At 42.9% G+C, this 18,465-nt stretch overlaps 1 protein-coding gene across 3 annotated transcripts in view; it reads left to right on the top strand.

Moving 5' to 3' along the window:
* The window catches only part of LOC147114101 (long-chain-fatty-acid--CoA ligase 6-like), a 194,532-nt gene extending 178,159 nt beyond the window's left edge, over nucleotides 1–16,373 (top strand). For all 3 annotated transcript variants that reach the window (XM_085995720.1, XM_085995721.1, XM_085995722.1), the window contains exons 20-21: nucleotides 8,550–8,621; nucleotides 15,815–16,373. In XM_085995720.1, coding sequence (XP_085851846.1) covers nucleotides 8,550–8,621; nucleotides 15,815–15,955 — 213 coding nt within the window. In that variant the 3' untranslated portion in view covers nucleotides 15,956–16,373. The remainder of the gene's footprint in view (nucleotides 1–8,549; nucleotides 8,622–15,814) is intronic.
* Nucleotides 16,374–18,465: the final 2,092 nt, after the last annotated feature.

The following is an 18,465-nucleotide window of genomic DNA, read 5'->3' as shown; positions in this document are numbered from 1 at the left end:
CATTCAGGCTTGGGCTGATAAATAGCAAGTAACAGTCGCACCACACAAGTGCCAGGCAATGACCATCCCCAACAAGAGAGAGTCTAACCATCACCCCTTGACATTCATGGGATTACCATCGTCGAATCCTCCACCATCAACATCCTAGTGGTCATCATTGACCAGAAACGTAACTGGACCAGCTACATAAATACTCTGGCTACAAGAGTAGGTCAGAGGCTGGGTATTATGCAGCGAGTGTCTCACTTCCTGACTCCCCAAAGCCTTTCCACTATCTACAAGGCACAAGTCAGGAGTATAATGGAATACTCCTCACTTGCCTGGATGATTGCAGCTCCAACAACACTCAAGAAGCTCGACACCATCCAGGACAAAGCAACAGACAAATCTAAAGGCACTGTATCTGAATGCACGAAGCATTTGTTGTAAGGTAGACAAGTTAACAGCGCAAATAGATGTAAACGGATATGATATAATTGCGATTACGGAAACATGGCTGCAGGGTGACCAAGGCTGGGAGCTGAATATCCAAGGATATTCGATATTTAGGAAGGACAGGCAGAAAGGAAAGGGAGGTGGGGTGGAGTTGTTAGTAAAGGATGAAATCAGAGCAATAGTGAGAAAGGATATTGGCTCAGAAAATCAAGATGTAGAATCAGTCTGGATGGAGCTAAGAATCACCAAGGGGCAGAAAACATTGGTGGGAGTTGTCTATAGGCCTCCAAACAGTAGTGGTAATGTAGGGGATGGCATCAAACAGGAAATTAGAGATGCATGTAACAAGGGTACTACAGTTATCATGGGTGACTTTAATCTACATATAGACTGGCCAAACCAAATTAGCAATAATACTGTGGAGGATGAATTCCTGGAGTGTGTACAAAATGTTTTTTTTAGACTAGTACGTTGAGAAGCCAACTAGGGAACAGGCTATCCTAGATTGGGTATTGTGCAATGAGAAGGGGTTAATTAATAAGAACATAAGAAATAGGAGCAGGAGTAGGCCATACGGCCCCTCGGGCCTGCTCTGCCATTCAATAGGATCATGGCTGATCTGAATCTAGACTCACGTCCACTTCCCTGCCCTCTCCCCGTAACCCCTAATTCCCTTATCTGCTAGGAAAATGTCCATCTCCATTTTAAATTTATTTAATGTTGCAGCTTCCACAGCTCTCTGGGGTGGAAAATTCCAAAGATTTACTACCCTCTGAGTGAAGAAGTTTCTCCTCATCTCAGTTTTGAAAGGGCAGCCCCTTATTCTAAGATTATGCCCCCTAGTTCTCGTCTCACCCATCAGTGGAAACATCTTCACCGCATCCACCCGATCAAGCCCCCTCACAATCTTATATGTTTCGATAAGATCGCCTCTCATTCTTCTGAACTCCAATGGGTAGAGTCCCAACCTACTCAACCTTTCCTCATACGTCAACCCCCTCATCTCTGGAATCAACCGAGTGAACCTTCTCTGAACCGCCTCGAGAGCAAGTATATCTTTTCTTAAATATGGAAACCAAAACTGCACGCAGTATTCCAGGTGTGGCCTCACCAATACCCTGTATAACTGCAGCAAGACTTCCCTGTTTTTATACTCCATCCCCCTTGCAATAAAAGCCAAGATTCCATTGGCCTTCCTGATCACCTGCATACTAACTTTTTGTGTTTCATGCACCAGGACCCCCCAGATCCCTTTGTACTGTAGCACTTTGCAGTTTCTCTCCATTTAGATAACTTGCTCTTTGATTTTTTCTGCCAAAGTGCATAACCTCACACTTTCCAACATTATATGGCATCTGCCAAATCTCTGCCCACTCACTTAGAATGTCTATGTCCTTTTGCAGGTTTTTTATGTCCTCCTCACTCGCTGCTTTCCCTCCCATCTTTGTATTGTCGGCAAACTTGGATATGTTGCACTCGGTCCCTTCCTCCAAATCGTTAATATAGATTGTAAAGAGTTGGGGTCCCAGCACTGACCCCTGCGGAACACCACTAGTTACTGATTGCCAGCCCGAGAACGAACCATTTATCCCAACTCTTTGTTTTCTGTTAGATAGCCAATCTTCCACCCATGCCAGTATATTACCCCCAATCCTGTGATTTTTTATCTTGATCAGTAATCTTTTGTGTGGAACCTTGTCAAATGCCTTTTGGAAGTCCAAATACACTACATCCACTGGTTCCCCTTTATCCACCCTGTATGTTACATCCTCAAAGAATTCGAGCAAATTTGTCAAACATGACTTCCCCTTCATAAAACCATGCTGACTCTGTCCTATTAAATTATGTTTATCCAAATGCTCTGTTACTGTTTCCTTAATAATGGACTCCAACGTTTTGCCAACCACAGATGTTAGGCTAACTGGTCTATAGTTTCCAGCTTTTTGTCTACTTCCCTTCTTAAATAAGGGTGTTACATTAGCAGTTTTCCAATCTGCCGGGACCTTTCCTGAGTCCAGGGAGTTCTGGAAAATGATCACCAATGCATCCACAATCCCTACCGCCACTTCTTTCAAGACCCTAGGATGTAGGCCATCAGGTCCGGGGGATTTATCCGCCTTAAGTCCCATTATTTTACTGAGTACCATCTCCTTAGTGATTTTAATCGTGTTTAGCTCCTCCCCCCCCCCCCCCCCCCCCCGCCATTGCCCCCTGTTTGTCCAGTGTTGGGATATTTTTAGTGTCCTCTACTGTAAAGACTGATACAAAATATTTGTTCAGCGTCTTTGCCATCTCCATGTTCCCTACCACTATTTTCCCAGTCCCATCCTCTAAGGGACCAACGTTCACTTTAGCCACCCTTTTTCTTTTTATATAGCTGTAGAAACTCTTGCTATCTGTTTTTATATTTTTTGCTAGTTTACTTTCATAATTATCTTCCCTTTATTAATTAATCTTTTAGTTATTGTTTGCTGGCTTTTAAATGCTTCCCAATCTTCTATCCTCCCACTAGATTTGGCTAATTTATATGCCCTTGTTTTCAGTCGAATACGATCCTTTATTACTTTACTAAGCCACGGATGGCTGTCTTTTCTTTTACTCCCCTTTTTCCTCAGTGGAATATATTTATCTTGAAAGATGTGAAATATCTCCTTGAATGTACACCACTGCTCTTGTACCATCTTACACTTTAATCTGTTTTCCCAGTCCACTTTAGTCAATTCTACTCTCATACCTTCATAGTCTCCTTTATTTAAGCTTAGTACGCTGGTTTGAGATCCAACTCTCTCACCCTCAAACTGAATTTAGAATTCAACCATATTATGGTCACTTATTCCAAGGGGATCCTTTACTAGGAAATATTTTATTAATCCTGTCTCATTACACAGGATCAGATCTAAGATTGCCTGCCCCTTGGTTGGTTCAGTTACATACTGCTCAAGGAACCCGTCCCTAATACACTCTATGAACTCTTCCTCAATGCTGCCATGCCCAATTTGATTAGTCCAGTCAATATGAAAGTTAAAATCCCCCATGATTATAGCTGTTCCCTTATTACAAGCCCCAACTATTTCCTGATTTATACTCTGACCAACAGAGTTGCAACTGTTAGGAGGCCTATAGACTACGCCCACTAGTGACTTTTTCCCCCTTATTATTCCTTATCTCCACCCAAACTGTTTCACTATCCTGATCCTTTGACCCAATATCATTTCTGACTATTGCAGTGATTCCACCCTTGATTAACATAGCAACCCCACCTCCCTTTCCTTCCTGTCTGTCCTTCCTAATTGTCAAATACCCTTGTATGTTTAGTTCCCAGTCATGATTATCTTGCAGCCATGTTTCCGTAATGGCCACCAGATCATACCCATGTGTAGTTATTTGCACCGTCAACTCGTCAATTTTGTTACGAATGCTGCGTGCATTCAGATAAAGAACTTTCAAATATGTTTTCTGACAATTTATTCCTGCTTTTACCCCTTTTACTACTTTACCTTTATCATTATACATTCTGTCCCTTCCTGACATGCTCTGGTTTTTAATTCCCCCACTGCTACCTTGCTCTATTGCCTTCTCCGCTGTCATTTTTATTTTTCGCTCTCTTAAAACCTCCCCCCCACTAATTAGTTTAAAGCCCTCTCTACAGCCATAGTTATTCGATTCGCCAGGATTCTAGTCCCAGCACTGGCCAACTGAAGTCCGTCCCAACGGAACAGCTCTCTCCTGTCCCAGTACTGATGCCAGTATCCCAGGAAGCAAAACCCATTTCTCCCACACCAGTCTTTGAGCCACGCATTTAACTCTCTAATTTTATTTACCCTAGCCAAATTTGCACGTGGCGCAGGCAGTAATCCAGAGATTATTACCCTTGTGGTTCTGCTTTTTAATTTGGCCCCTAGCTGCTCAAACTCCCTCAGCAGAACCTCCTTCCTTGTCCTATCTATGTCGTTGGTACCAACATGGACCACGAGAACTGGATCCTCCCCCTCCCACTCCAAGTTTCTCTCCAGCCCAGAGGAGATGTCCTTAACCCTGGCACCGGGCAGGCAACACAGCCTTCGAGACTCTCGCTCTCGGCTGCAAAGAACTCTATCTATCCCCCTAACGATACTATCCCCTACCACTACAACATTTCTTTTAACTCCCCCTACTTGAATGGCCCCCCGCTCCACGGTGTTGTGGCCAGGTTGCTCATCCTCCCCGCAGTCCCTGTTCCCATCCTCACAGGGAGTAAGAGCCTCAAACCTGTTGGACAAGGGCTGCGGCTCCTCCAACACTACCTCCTGGATCCCCGTACCTGCCTCACTTCTAGTCACACCATCCTGACCCTGGCCACGGACTACATCTGAATTAATTAATCTAATTGGTGTGACTACCTCCTGATACAGAGTCCAGGTAACTCTCCCCCTCCCTGATGTGTCTCAGCGTTTGAAGCTCGGACTCCAGCTCTTCAACACGGAGCCGGAATTCCTCGAGCAGCCAACATTGTGATCACCGTGAGCATCAATGGTGTCCACCAGCTCCCACATATTGCAGTAGCAACACATCACCTGATCTCCCATTCTATAATTAATTAAATTTATTAATATTATTTTTAAATACCCTCTGCCCCGATTCTAGATGATGAATATCGCACCTTAGAAACTATAAACCACAGAGTTTAAGCTTACAAAAGAGAGAAATACTTACCAACCAATCACTTACCCGCTTTCTGGTGACGTCACACTTGGATTACTTTTTACCTCTCTCCTTCCCTCCGAGTTCCGAGTTCGGAGATCGGTAGGCCTTACCTGGTCTCTGGGGCCTTTTATAGCCCCGCTCTGCCGCTCGAGATTCCCGCTGACGCTGTGAGGCCTTACCTGGTCTCTGGGGCCTTATTGTGCGGGGTCCTTTAGGGAAGAGTGACCAGATAGAATTCTTCATTAAGATGGAAAGTGAAGTAGTCCAATCCGAAACTCGGGTCCTAAATCTAAACAAAGGAAACTATAAAGGTATGAGGAGTGAGTTGGCTATGATAGATTGGGGCGCTTCATTAAAAGGTATGACGGTGGATAGGCAATGGCTAACATTTAAGGAACGAATGCATGAATTGCAAGTTATACATTCCTTTCTGACGCAAAAACACAAAAGGAAAAGCGGCCCAACCATGGCTGACAAAAGAAATTAAGGATAGTATGAGATGCAAAGAGGAATCATATAAAGTTGCCAAAGTAGCAAGCCTTAGGATCGAGAGCAGTTTAGAATTCAGCAAAAAAGGACCAAGAGATTGATTAAGAGGGGAAAAATAGAGTATGAGAGTAAACTTGCAAGGATCATAAAAGCGGACTGTAAAAGCTTCTGCAAGTATGTAAATAGAAAAAGATTAGTGAAGACAAATGTAGGTCCCTTACAGTCAGAAATGGGAGAATTTATAATAGGGAACAAGGAAGTGGCAGCGCAATTAAACAAATACTTTGGTTCTGTCTTCACGGAAGAGGACACCAATAACTTCCCAGAAATGCAAGGGAACCAAGGGTCTAGTGAGAAGGAGGAATTAAAGGAAAATAATATTGGTAAAAAAAATAGTGCTGGAGAAATTAATGGGATTGAAAGCCGATAAATCCCCAGGGCTTGATAATCTGCATCCCGGAGTACTAAAAGAGGTAGCCATGGAAATAGTGGATGCATTGGTTGTCCTCTTCCAAAATTCTATAGATTATGGAACAGTTCCTGCAGATTGGAGAGTGGCAAATGTAACCCCACTATTTAAAAAAGGAGGGAGAGAAAACAGGGAACTACAGACCGGTTAACCAAACATCAGTACTGTAGTAGGGAAAATGCTAGAGTCTATTATAAAGGATGTGATAACAGGACACTTAGAAAATATCAACAGGATTAGACAAAGTCAACGTATATTTATGAAAGGGAAATCGTGTTTGACAAACCTACTGGAGTTTTTTGAGGATGTAATTGGTAGCATAGATAAGGGAGAATCAGTGGATGTGGTGTATTTGGATTTTTAGAAGGCCTTTGATAAAGTCCCACATAAGAGGTTATTGTGCAAAATTAAAGCACATGGGATTGGAGGTAATATACTGGCATGGATTGAAAATTGGTTAACACAAAAACAAAGAGTAGGAATAAATGGGTCTTTTTCGGGGTGGCAGGTAGTGACTAGTGGGGTAACGCAGGTATCAGTATTTGGGCCCCAGCTATTCACAATATATATCAATGATTTGGATCAGGGAACCAAATGTAATATTTCCAAGTTTGCTGGCGACACAAAACTAGGTGGGATTGTGAGGAGGATGCAAAGAGGCTTCAAGGCGATTTAGACAAGTTGAGTGAGCGGGCAAATACATAGCAGATACAGTATAATTGTGAAGTTATCCACTTCGGTAGGAAAAACAGAAAGGCAGAGTATTATTTAAATGGTGATAGATTGGGAAATCTTGATGTACAAAGGGACCTGGGTGTCCTTGTACACCAGTCACTGAAAGCAAACATGCAGGTGCAGCAAGCAATTAGGAAGGCAAATGCCTTCATTGCAAGCAGATTTGAGTACAGGAGCAAGGATGTCTTACTACCGTTATACAGGGCCTTGGTGAGACCATACCTGGAGTACTGTATGCAGTTTTGGTCTCCGTATCTAAGAAAGGATATACTTGCCATAGAGAGAGTGCAGCGAAGGTTCACCAGACTGATTCCTGGGATGGCAGGACTGTCATATGAGGAGAGATTGGGTCGACTAAGCTTGTATTCACTAGAGTTTAGAAGAATGAGAGGGGATCTCATTGAAACGTATAAAATTCTGACCGGGCTAGACAGACTGAATGCAAGGAGGATGTTTCCCCTGGCTGGGGGGGTCTAGAACGAGGGGTCATAGTCTCAAGATACGGGGTAGGACATTTTAGGAATGAGATGAGGAGAAATTTCTTCACTCAAGAGGGTGGTGAACCTATGGAATTCTCTACCACAGAAGGCTGTGGAGGCCAAGTCACTGAATAAATTTAAGAAGGAGATAGATAGATTTCTAGACACAAAATGCATCAAGGGGTATGGGGAAAGAGCGGGAATATGGTATTGAGATAGAGGATCAGCCATGATCATATTGAATGGTGGAGCAGGCTCGAAGGACCGAATGGCCTACTCCTCCTATTTTTCTATGTTTCTAACCCGCTTGATTGGCACCCCATCCATCACCTTAAAAATTCACTCCCTCCATCATTGGCGCAGTGTGTACTATCTACAAGATGCACCACAGCAACTTGCCAAGGCTTCTTCGACAGCACCTCCCAAACCTGCAACCTCTACCACCTAGAAGGACAAGGGCAGCAGGCGCATGGGAACATCATCGCCTCCAAGTACCCCTCCAAGTCACACACCATCCTGTCTTGGAAACATATAATTGTTCCTTCATAGTCACTGGGTCAAAATCCTGGAACTCCCTCCCTAACAGGACTGTGGGAGTACCTTCACCTCATCACCACCTTCTCAAGGGCAATTAGGGATGGGCAATAAATGCTGGCTTTTCCAGCAATGTACACATCCCATGAACAAATAAAAAAGAGGTACAGGAAACGTTGTTATATCCAGCACCGACGGGACCGAGCTGTTGCCGATCTATCAAAACTGCCGGACATACAAAGTTAATGTTGAAGCATACAGAGGTTTTCATCTCCGTATCTGACAACAAACACTGTTGCTTAGCAACAGCTTCTAAACAGTCGGCTGCAGCTGCAAGCGTCTCTAGCTGAAGCTGTTGCTATAGCTACAGACCTTGCAGTGCCTGACTGGGGGAAAAAAAAAAAAGCAACGAGAACTAAAAACCTTTTTGAAAACGGCTCCTGATTTTTGCCGTTAGATCGAGTATTCCGGACATATAACCTCCGGATAAACCAAAGTTTCCTGTAGAATGTTTTTACACTTGTAAAGCTGGTATTCCAGTAATAGCTGAATTATTATTAATCTTTTAATTTATTTATTCAAAGAAAAATATTTTATGTAACTTTTTACAATAAGAAATTGAGAAAGCTGTTTTATTTTTCTATGCTAGTTACTATTTCTCCAATCAAGCAATTATTCAATTTTGTGTTGTGTGTTACTTCATGGAATGTATTGATTAAATTTAGGGTTTTAAAAAAGCTATCATGGAGGACATGGTGAAGCTGGGGCAGAGGGCTGGCCTTTATTCATTTGAACAGGTAAGACAATATAGGCTTAAGTTTTCCTTTCATTGCTTATGATAGGGGGAAATGCTCATATATTGAGTTGCTTATTCCTAAGTCCAAATCATTATTATACATTATGAATAACAGTGGCCCCAGCACTGTCATAGAGTCATAGAGTTATACAGCACAGACAGAGGCCCTTCGGCCCATGATGTCCACACCGGCCATCAAGCCCTGTCTATTATAATCCCATTTTCTAGCACTTGGTCCGTAGCCTTGTATGCTATGGCGCTTCAAGTGCTCATCTAAATGCTTCTTGAATGTTGAGGGTTCCTGCCTCTACCACCCTTTCAGGCAGTGAGTTCCAGATTCCAACCACCCTCTGGGTGAAAACGTTTTTCCTCAAATCCCCTCTAAATCCCCTGCCCCTTACCTTGAAACTATGCCCCCTGGTTATTGACCCCTCTACTAAGGGGAAAAGTTCCTTTCTATCTACCCTATCTATGCCTCTCATAATTTTGTACACCTCAATCAGGTCCCCCCTCAGCCTTCTCTGCTCTAAGGAAAACAACCCCAGCCTGTCCAGCCTCTCTTCATAGCTGAAGCGCTCCAGCCCAGGTAACATCCTGGTGAATCTCCTCTGCACCCTCTCCAATGCAATCACATCCTTCCTACAGTGTGGCAACCAGAACTGCACACAGTATTCCAGCTGTGACCTAACTAGCGTTTTGTACAGCTCCATCATAACTTCCCTGCTCTTATATTCTATGCCTCGGCTAATGAAGGCAAGTATCCCATATGCCTTTTTAACCACCTTACCTACCCATCCTGCTGCCTTCAGGGATCTATGTACATGCATACCAAGGTCCCTCTGATCCTCTGTCCTTCCTAGGGTCCTAGCATTCATTGTGTATTCCCTTGCCTTGTTAGTCCTCCCAAAATGCATCACCTCACTTTTCAGGGTTAAATTCCATTTGCCACTGTTCTGCCCATCTAACCAACCCGTCTATATCATCCTGTAGCCTGAGGTTTCCCTCCTCGCTATTTACCACTCCACCAATTTTCGTGTCATCTGCGAACTTACTGATCATACCTCCTACATTCATATCTAAATCATTAATGTACACTACAAACGGCAAAGGACCCAGCACCGATCCCTACGGTACACCACTGGACACAGGCTTCCAGTCACAAAAACAACCTTTGACCATCACCCTCTGCCTCCTGCCACTAAGCCAATTTTGGATCCAATGTGCCAAATTGCCCTGGATCCCATGGGCTCTTACCTTCTTGACCAGTCTCCCATGTGGGACTTTGTCAAAAGCCTTACTGAAGTCCATGTAGACTACATCAACTGCACTACCCTCATCCACACACCTAGTTACCCCCTTGAAAAATTCAATCAAATTGGTTAGACATGATCGCCCCTGAGAAAGCCATGCTGACTATCCTTGCTTAATCCTTGCCACACCAAGTGGAGACTAATTCTGTCCCTCAGAATTTTTTCCAATAATTTCCCTACCACTGATGTTAGGCTCACTGGCCTGTAATTCCCTGGTTTATCCCTGCTACCCTTCCTGAATAATGGTGCTATGTTAGCTGTTCTCCAGTCCTCTGGCACCTCCCCTGTGGCCAGAGAGGTTCTGAAAATTTGTGTCAGAGCCCCTGCAATCTCCTCCCTTGCCTCACACAGCAGCCTGGGATACATGTCGTCTGGGCCTGGGGATTTATCCACTTTTAAGCCCACTAAAACTGCTAGTACCTCCTCCCTCTCAATACTAATTTGTTCAAGTATATCACAAACCCCCTGAACACAGATGCAAAATATTCATTTAAAACCTCACCTACATCTTCCGGCTCTACACACAAATTGCCACTTTGGTCCCCAATGGGCCCTACTCTTTCCCTGGTTATCCTCTTGCCCTTAATATACTTATAAAACACCTTGGGATTTTCCTTTTATTTTGCCTGCCAGTGTTTCTTCATGCCCCCTCTTCGCTCTCCTAATTTCTTTTTTAAGTACCCTCCTGCACTTTCTATACTCCTCTAGGGCTTCCACTGTTTTTAGTCCTTTGTATCTGCCAAATGGCTCCCTTTTTTTCCTAATCCATTCTTGTATATCCCTTGACATCCAGGGTTCTCTGGGCTTGTTGGTCCCACCCTTGACCTTTACGGGAACATGTTGGCGTTGTACTCTCTCTATTTCATTTCTGAAAGACTCCCACTGCTCTGATGTGGATTTTCCTACAATTAGCTGATCCCAGTCCACTTTGGCCAGATCCTGTCTTATCATATTAAAATCAGCCTTCCCCCCAATTTATAACCTTTATTTTCGGTCCATCTTTGTCCTTTTCCATGACTACCTTAAATCTCACCGAGTTATGGTCACGGTCACCAAAATGCTCTCCTACTGACACTTCTACCACTTGCCCGTCTACGTTCCCTAGAATTAGGTCCAGTACTGCCCCCTCTCTTGTCGGACTTTCTACATGCTGGCTCAAAAAGCTCTCCTGGATGCACTTTAAGAATTCTGCACCCTCTAAGCCTTTCACACTCTGACTATCCCAGTTAATACTGGGGAAGTTGAAATCCCCAACTATTAGTACCCTATTATTTATACACTTCTCTGAGATTTGCCTACATATCTGTTCCTCTATCTCCCCCTGACTGCTTGGGGGCCTATAGTACACTCCCAGCAAAGTGCTTACCCACTTTTTGTTTTGAAGTTCTACCCATGTGGCCTCATTAGAGGAACCTGCTAAGATATCATCCCTCCTTACACCAGTAATTGACTCCTTGATTAATATTGTGACACCCCCTCCTCTTTTACACCCCCACCTGTCTCGCCTGAAGATTCTATACCCCGGAATGTTGAGCTGCCAGTCCTGCCCCTCCCTCAACCATGGCTCTGTGATAGCAACAATATCACACTCCCATGTGTTCATCAACACCTTCAATTCATCTGCCTTACTCGCAAGACTCCTTGCATTAAAATAAATGCCATCCAGCCTTGCCATACTCCCTTGTGCTGTTACATATTTACTCTGCCTTCCAGGCTGACTTGTTTTTTCCTCTATATTTGGCTGTGCATTAACCCCTACTATAGCTCCACTCCGTATCCCACCCCCCTGCCAAGTTAGTTTAAACCCCCCCCCCCCCCAACAGTACTAGCAAACCTCCCCGCAAGGATGTTGGTCCCATTCCGGTTCAGGTGCAACCCGTCCGACTTGTACAGGTCCCACCTTCCTCAGAAGCAGACCCAGTGATCTAGGAAACTAAAGCTCTCCCTCCTGCACCAACTCTTTAGCCACGCATTCATCTGCTCTATCCTCCTATTCCTATACTCACTAGCCCGTGGCACAGGGAGTAATCCAGCGATTACAACCTTTGAGATCCTGCCTAAATTCTTGTTGCAGGACCTCATCCCTCTTTCTACCCATGTCGTTGGTACCAATGTGAACCATGACCTTTGACTGTTCGCCCTCCCCCTTCAGAATGCCCTGCAGCCGTTCAGTGACATCCTTGACCCTGGCACCAGGGAGGCAACATACCATCCCGGAGTCACATCTGCGGCCAAAGAAACGTCTATCTGTTCCCCTTACGATAGAATCCCCTATCACTATTGCTCTCCCACTCTTTTTTCTCGCCTCCTGTGCAGCTGAGCCACTCGTAGTGCCATGGACTTGGCTCTTGCTGCATTCCCCTGAGAAACCATCTCCCCCAGCAGTATCCAAAACGGAAAATCTGTTGGAGAGGGAGATGGACCCTGCACTACCCTCCTAGTTCTTTTACTCTGTCTGGCGGTCACCCATTTCCTGTCTGCCTGTGCACCCTTTACCTGCGGTGTGACCACCTCGTTAAACGTGCTATCCACGAAGATCTCAGCCTCGCGGATGCTCCACAGTGACTCCAGCTCCAGCTCTGAAACACGGGTATCAAGTAGCTGCAGCTGGAGACACTTCCTGCACGTGTTCGCCCTGGACACCGAAAGTGTCCCTGACTTCGCACATAGCACAGGAGGAGCACTCCACGCTGCCGAGCTGCCCTGCCATGTCCTACCCTTTTATTTACTCCCTTTAAATGAAAGAATATTAAATACCCTAGGGACCTTACTTCCCTTTAAACACTACTTACTCTAGCGACCTTACTTTTACTTTAACGACTGGACTGTAGAAATACTCACCAGGTCTTGCTTACCAATCAGCTCCTGTGACATCACTTTAGCAGTTTCGCAGTTGTTGCTGTTTGACTGCTCCCGCTCTCGGTCTCTTTCCTTGGTGTAAAGTAAGAACCAATTCCTACAGGGTGAAAAGTTAGGAAAAACAAAGGCGAAGCAAGGGAGCTCCTCCTTCCATGCCTCACCTGACTCCGTGACTCACCCAACTCGCAGCACTCTGTTTAAACCGCACTCAGTGCAAAATCGCACTGCAAAGCCTGTTTTTTTTGGCCCTGAAACAAAGGAGCTTGCTGAACCCTGCTGCAGGAGAACTAGTTTAATCTAGTTTCCCTAATTAACTGCCTTCAGCTGCTCTGAATTGTAGGCCTTGTATATCCCTTTATAACCCTGCTTAAAGCTGGGAAATTTAGATTTTAAACAGTAAATGTGAAACAAACAAAAGTTTGATTTTAGCAAAGTTAAGACTCCCTGGCTCACCCAACTCGCAGCACTCTGTTTAAACCCACTGATTGTGGAACACCTTCCTGCAATCTGAACAACTACCCTTTACCCCTACTCTCTGCTTTCTATTTTTTAGCCAATTGCTATCCATTCAGCTATTTGTCCCCTGACTCCACATGCCTTAACCTTTGTCATGAGCCTACCATGTGGTGCCTTATCAAAGGCCTTTTGAAAATCTAAGTATATGACATCTACTACATTACCCTTGTCTACTCTTTCTATTACCTTTTCTGTTGCCTCTTCAAATAATTCTATCAGGCTTGTGAAGCGTGACTTAACCTTTCGGAATCCATGCTGACTATTTTTTATTATATTTTCTGTCTTTAGATGCTCTTCTATCAATTATTTTAGTATAGATCCCAGTATGTTTCCTATCACTGATGTTAAGCTGACTGGTCTGTAGTTCCCAGGTTTTGTTCTGTCTCGCTTTTTGTATACAGGGACATTAGCTGTCCACCAGTCCTCTGGCACTACCTCCTCTTCTATGGAACTTTTGTATATATAAACTAATGCCTCTGCTATCTCCCCTCTATTTTCCTTGAGTATGCATGGGTGCATACCATCCGGATCTGGGATCGTAACCTCTTTTAGTTTTGCTAGTTTGTCAATAATTTTCTCCCTTTCTATCCCAACTATGGCTACAGAGATAGTGGATGCATTGGTTTTGATCTTCTAGAATTCCCTAGATTCTAGAACATTCCCTGCGGATTGGAAGGTAGCAAATGTAACCCTGCTATTCAAGAAAGGAGGGAGAGGGAAAACAGGGAACTGTAGACCAGATAGCCTGACATCAGTAGTAGGAAAAATGTTAGAATCTATTATTAGGGATGTGGTAACCGGGCACTTAGAAAATCATCATCATCATAATATATATAGGGAGAGTCAACACGGATTTATGAAAGGGAAATTGTGTTTGACAAATTTGTCAAGAGTTTTTTGAGGTTGTAACAAGCCGGGTTGATAAGAGGAATCAGTGGATGTAGTGTATTTGGATTTTCAAAAAGCATTCGATAAGGTGCCACACAAGAGGTTATTACATAAAATTAGGGCTCATGGGATTGGAGGTAATGTATTAGCATGGATTGAGGATTGGTTAGTGGACAGAAAACAGAGAGTAGGAATAAACAGGTCATTTTCAGGTTGGCAGGCTATAACTAGTGGGGTGCCGCAAGGATCAGTGCTTAGCCCTCAGCTATTTATAAACTATATCAATGACTTAGATGAGGGGATCGAGTGTAATGTATCCAAGTTTGCTGATGATACAAAACTAGTTGGGAAAGTAAGTTGTGAGGAGGGCGCAAAGAGGCTGCAAAGGGATATAGACAGGTTAAGTGAGTGGCCAAGAACATGGCAGATGAAATATAATGTGGAGAAATGTGAAGTTACCCACTTTGGTAGGAAAAATAGAAAAGCAGAATATTTTTTAAATGGTGAGAGATTGGGAAAAGTTGGTATTCAGAGGGACCTGGGTATCCTTGTACACGACTAACAGAAAGTTAACGTGCAGGTACAGCAAGCAATTAGGAAAGCAAATGGTATGCTGGCCTTTATTACAAAAGGATTGGAGTATAAGAGTAAAGAAGTCTTGCTGCAATTATATAGGGCTTTGATGAGACAACACCTGGAGTACTGTGTACAGTTTTGGTCTCCTTACCTAAGGAAGGATATACTTGCTTTAGAGGGAGTGCAATGAAGGTTCATTAGACTGATTCCAGGGATGGGGGGATTGTCCTATGAGGAGAGATTGAGTAGACTAGGCCTATATTCACCAGAGTTTAAAAGAATGAGAGGTGATCTCATTGAAACGTATAAAATTCTTAAGGGGCTTAACAGGGTAGATGCTGGGAGGATGTTTCCCCTGGCTGGGGAGTATAGAACCAGGGGTCACAGTCTCAGAATATGGCGTTGGCCATTTAGGACTGAGATGAGGAGAAATTTCTTCACTCAGAGGGTGGTGAATCTTTGGCATTCTCTACCCCAGAGGGCTATGGATGCTCAGTCGTTGAGTATATTCAAGACAGAGATCAATAGATTTTTGGGTACTAAGAGAACCAAGGGATATGGGGATAGTGTGGGAAAGTGGAGTTGAGGTACAAGAACAACCATGATCTTATTGAATGGTGGAGCAGGCTTGAAGGGCCGAATGGTCTACTCCTTTCTTATGCAATCTTAAAAGGCACAACATTGACACCGACGCAGAAGTCGTGATTTCCTTTACTCATTCTGCCCCATCCTGACATGTGCCTTCTGTCAGCTAAGATAGAGAGATATCCATGTGCATTTCTTATCCCTGGTGTAAAAAAATATATGGAGATCAGATGGTCAGGAAAAAGAAAAACGGAATAAAAATAGACTGTGGTGTGCCGAGGAGTAGTAAATGTAGTAGTAGCCTAGGTGCAGGCCCAAAAGAAGGTCTGCCAACCCACTCAAGCTAGGAAAAAGTGCACAAGAGTTGGGAGACTTGAGGGGGAAAAAGAAAACTTCAAAAATAAGGAGTGGCTATATGAATAAATGGTCTGTTTGATCATTGTGATTTTTTGGTTTATAGATAAAAGGCATCTATCTCCACTATGAAATGTTCTCAGTCCAAAATGGCCTGTTGACCCCAACACTAAAGGCTAAGAGGCCAGAGATGAGAAATTACTTCCGGAAACAAATTGAAGAGCTTTATGCTAATACTTCTGTATGAAAATATTTGGCAGATGTCTCATGAAGAACATTCCTATTCATGTGCTGGTTATCTTATGTCAAAAAATATGAAGTATATATAAAATATATTCTTTGGCTATATTCAGAAACCTCTTAATTTTCTTCAGTCAACTGGAAGGTGTCTTGCTTAACTTTAAGAACTCTGTGTATAATAAAGATTTGCCCTTTTTTAAAGCTGCAGTATGCTAGAGACAATTTTATATGTTCTTCAACAGTGAGATTTGCTTTGTTTATATGAGGGTATGACTAATAGCTTAAAATTGAAATGTACATATTTTGTAAAGAAAAATAAAAAAGTTAGGTTAAGGGTTAAGCACCTCTAAATGTCATCCTTTAATATCTGTAGATGTAAATGTGTATATAAATCTGTCTGTTATCTAAAAAATTAATTTCCTTAACCTGGATGCTTTCATCAATACATGAAGCAGATTTTCTAAGTGTATTTTTCCTATTGACACACATGAGCCTTTTCAGGACCGCAGTAGCATTTTTGCACCAAAATCAAAAGTATAAAAATTTATTTTTATCATATTCAAAGAATTATGCGAATACCATATATTCATGCGAATTCTGCATTAGAAATTTTCAGAAAATTTGCAAATGAGTGATTGTAAAGAGTCAATGCAGTAAAAGGAAAATTCACATCATTTGACTTGAGTGGGTGTAATTGGAGCCTACAGTCTGTTACTGCAGTCAGGCACTCAGTTCAATCTTCTACTTTATTTGTCTGTCATGATCAACACCATATTCTGGGGGAAGATGGCAATCTTTGCTGTTCATAATGCTGAAGCAGGTGTAAAGTGTAAGCAAAAACTGGGCTTACATTGCATCTACTTACAGGACCTTAATCTTCACACCAAGATGTTTGAAAAGACAGATGGGAAAGTGATAGACAAATTAATCTGAAATAAGCAAGCAGATGAGGTGTGAAAAAAATACTTGCATTTATATAGCGTCTTCCATGCCTCAGGCCATCCCAAAGTGCTTTATAGCCAAGTAACTACTTTTGAAGTGTTGTCACTGTTATTTTGTAGGCATATGCAGCAGCCAATTTGCTCGCAAATGGATAAATGACCAGTTGATCTGTTAGGTGATGTTGGTTTGAGATAAATGTTGGCCCAGACACTGGGAGAATCTCCCTGTTCTTCTTTGAAAATTGCCATGGGAGCTTTTGCACCCACCTAAATGTTGGAAGACAGGGCTTCGATTTTATGTCTCATTTAAAAGATGGCACCTCTGACTATGCAGTACTGCACTGAAGTGTCAGCCTTGATTATCGGCTCAAATCCTGGAGTAGGGCTTGAACCAACAATCTTGTATCTGAGGTGAGTGCTATCACTGATCCAAGACTGATACCTATACATTACAGCATGCCTCATGGCTAGTCCTGGTTGTGAAAAAAGCTGTAATACTTGAGTAGAGCTTCACTATGCTAAATCACTAGTCATCTTGCAACTATATTTTAAAACTGGAATGTAAAAATGTCATCATGATTGATACAGAAATCTGAATTTCAAGAATAAATAAGATAAAGCTAAAATAATTAATCTTGTGTGGATAATCTCTGTCAAAACAAGATGGATGAATTTCTGGTTAGAAATGGGATTGAGCGTTATGTACAGATGGAGATGATCAAATATTCTATGGAATATAAAGATTTCGAAGCTGGAGCCATTAAAAAGCATGCCAAGGCTGGCAGCTGATTACGGTTAGACAGTTATTCAAGAATTCCACTTGATTTGACTTTGAAGGTCCAACCAAATATTTGGAAAACTTTTTGAGATCATATTTTATCGTCTAATTTGTTTTCTCCTCTGGTCTCACCATACTATCGCTGGCTGAGTGGGTGGTAGAGCCAGCTGTTTCCAGGAACCCCTTTCCGCTTAGGTCACATATTTTCCCTTTGTTCCTACGAATCACAACACCCAGAAAAAATGTGCAAGTGTTGAAATTGTTCTGATATTTGCATAACTAGTAAAGAAATACAATATTGACACCTGTGCCACTGCATTACATAGTTGGTTACACTCCTAAGGCACATTTTATACCTGTTCGGTTTCAAACATCATGGCCCAAAATTTGCGGTCAGCGGCGAAGCTAAGGCCCTCGCCGCTAACCTCAAAGAAAGCTGCCCAGAGATCTCGCGATCTCTGTGGCAAGGAGTTTACCTTTCTCGACGTGCAATTGATTGTAAAAAATGTTTTAAATTGTAATTTTTATCATAATGGAGAAATTTGACACTCCACCAATATAAAAATTAGTTTTTCAGGGCCAGGGTGGTTGTTTAGCAGTTAATATGCTTTTAAAACCCCAGTTACACCTATTCCAACAAGGCTTAACATTTAATGGAGTATTTAACAGCTATATTAGTACGGAAAAGCTCAAGTTTTCGTCAGTTCCACTGATTTCACAGATTGCCGGCTATGGTGTGGGGGTGGTCCACAGTGCAGCCTGTGTTGGAGCAGTGAATGACTGACCACAACTTCAGGA

The sequence above is a fragment of the Somniosus microcephalus genome, chromosome 8, assembly GCF_052327205.1.
Source record: "Somniosus microcephalus isolate GS21.2 chromosome 8, FLI_Smic_1.0, whole genome shotgun sequence".
NCBI lineage: Eukaryota > Metazoa > Chordata > Chondrichthyes > Squaliformes > Somniosidae > Somniosus > Somniosus microcephalus.
This window is presented reverse-complemented; position numbering and strand designations above follow the sequence as displayed.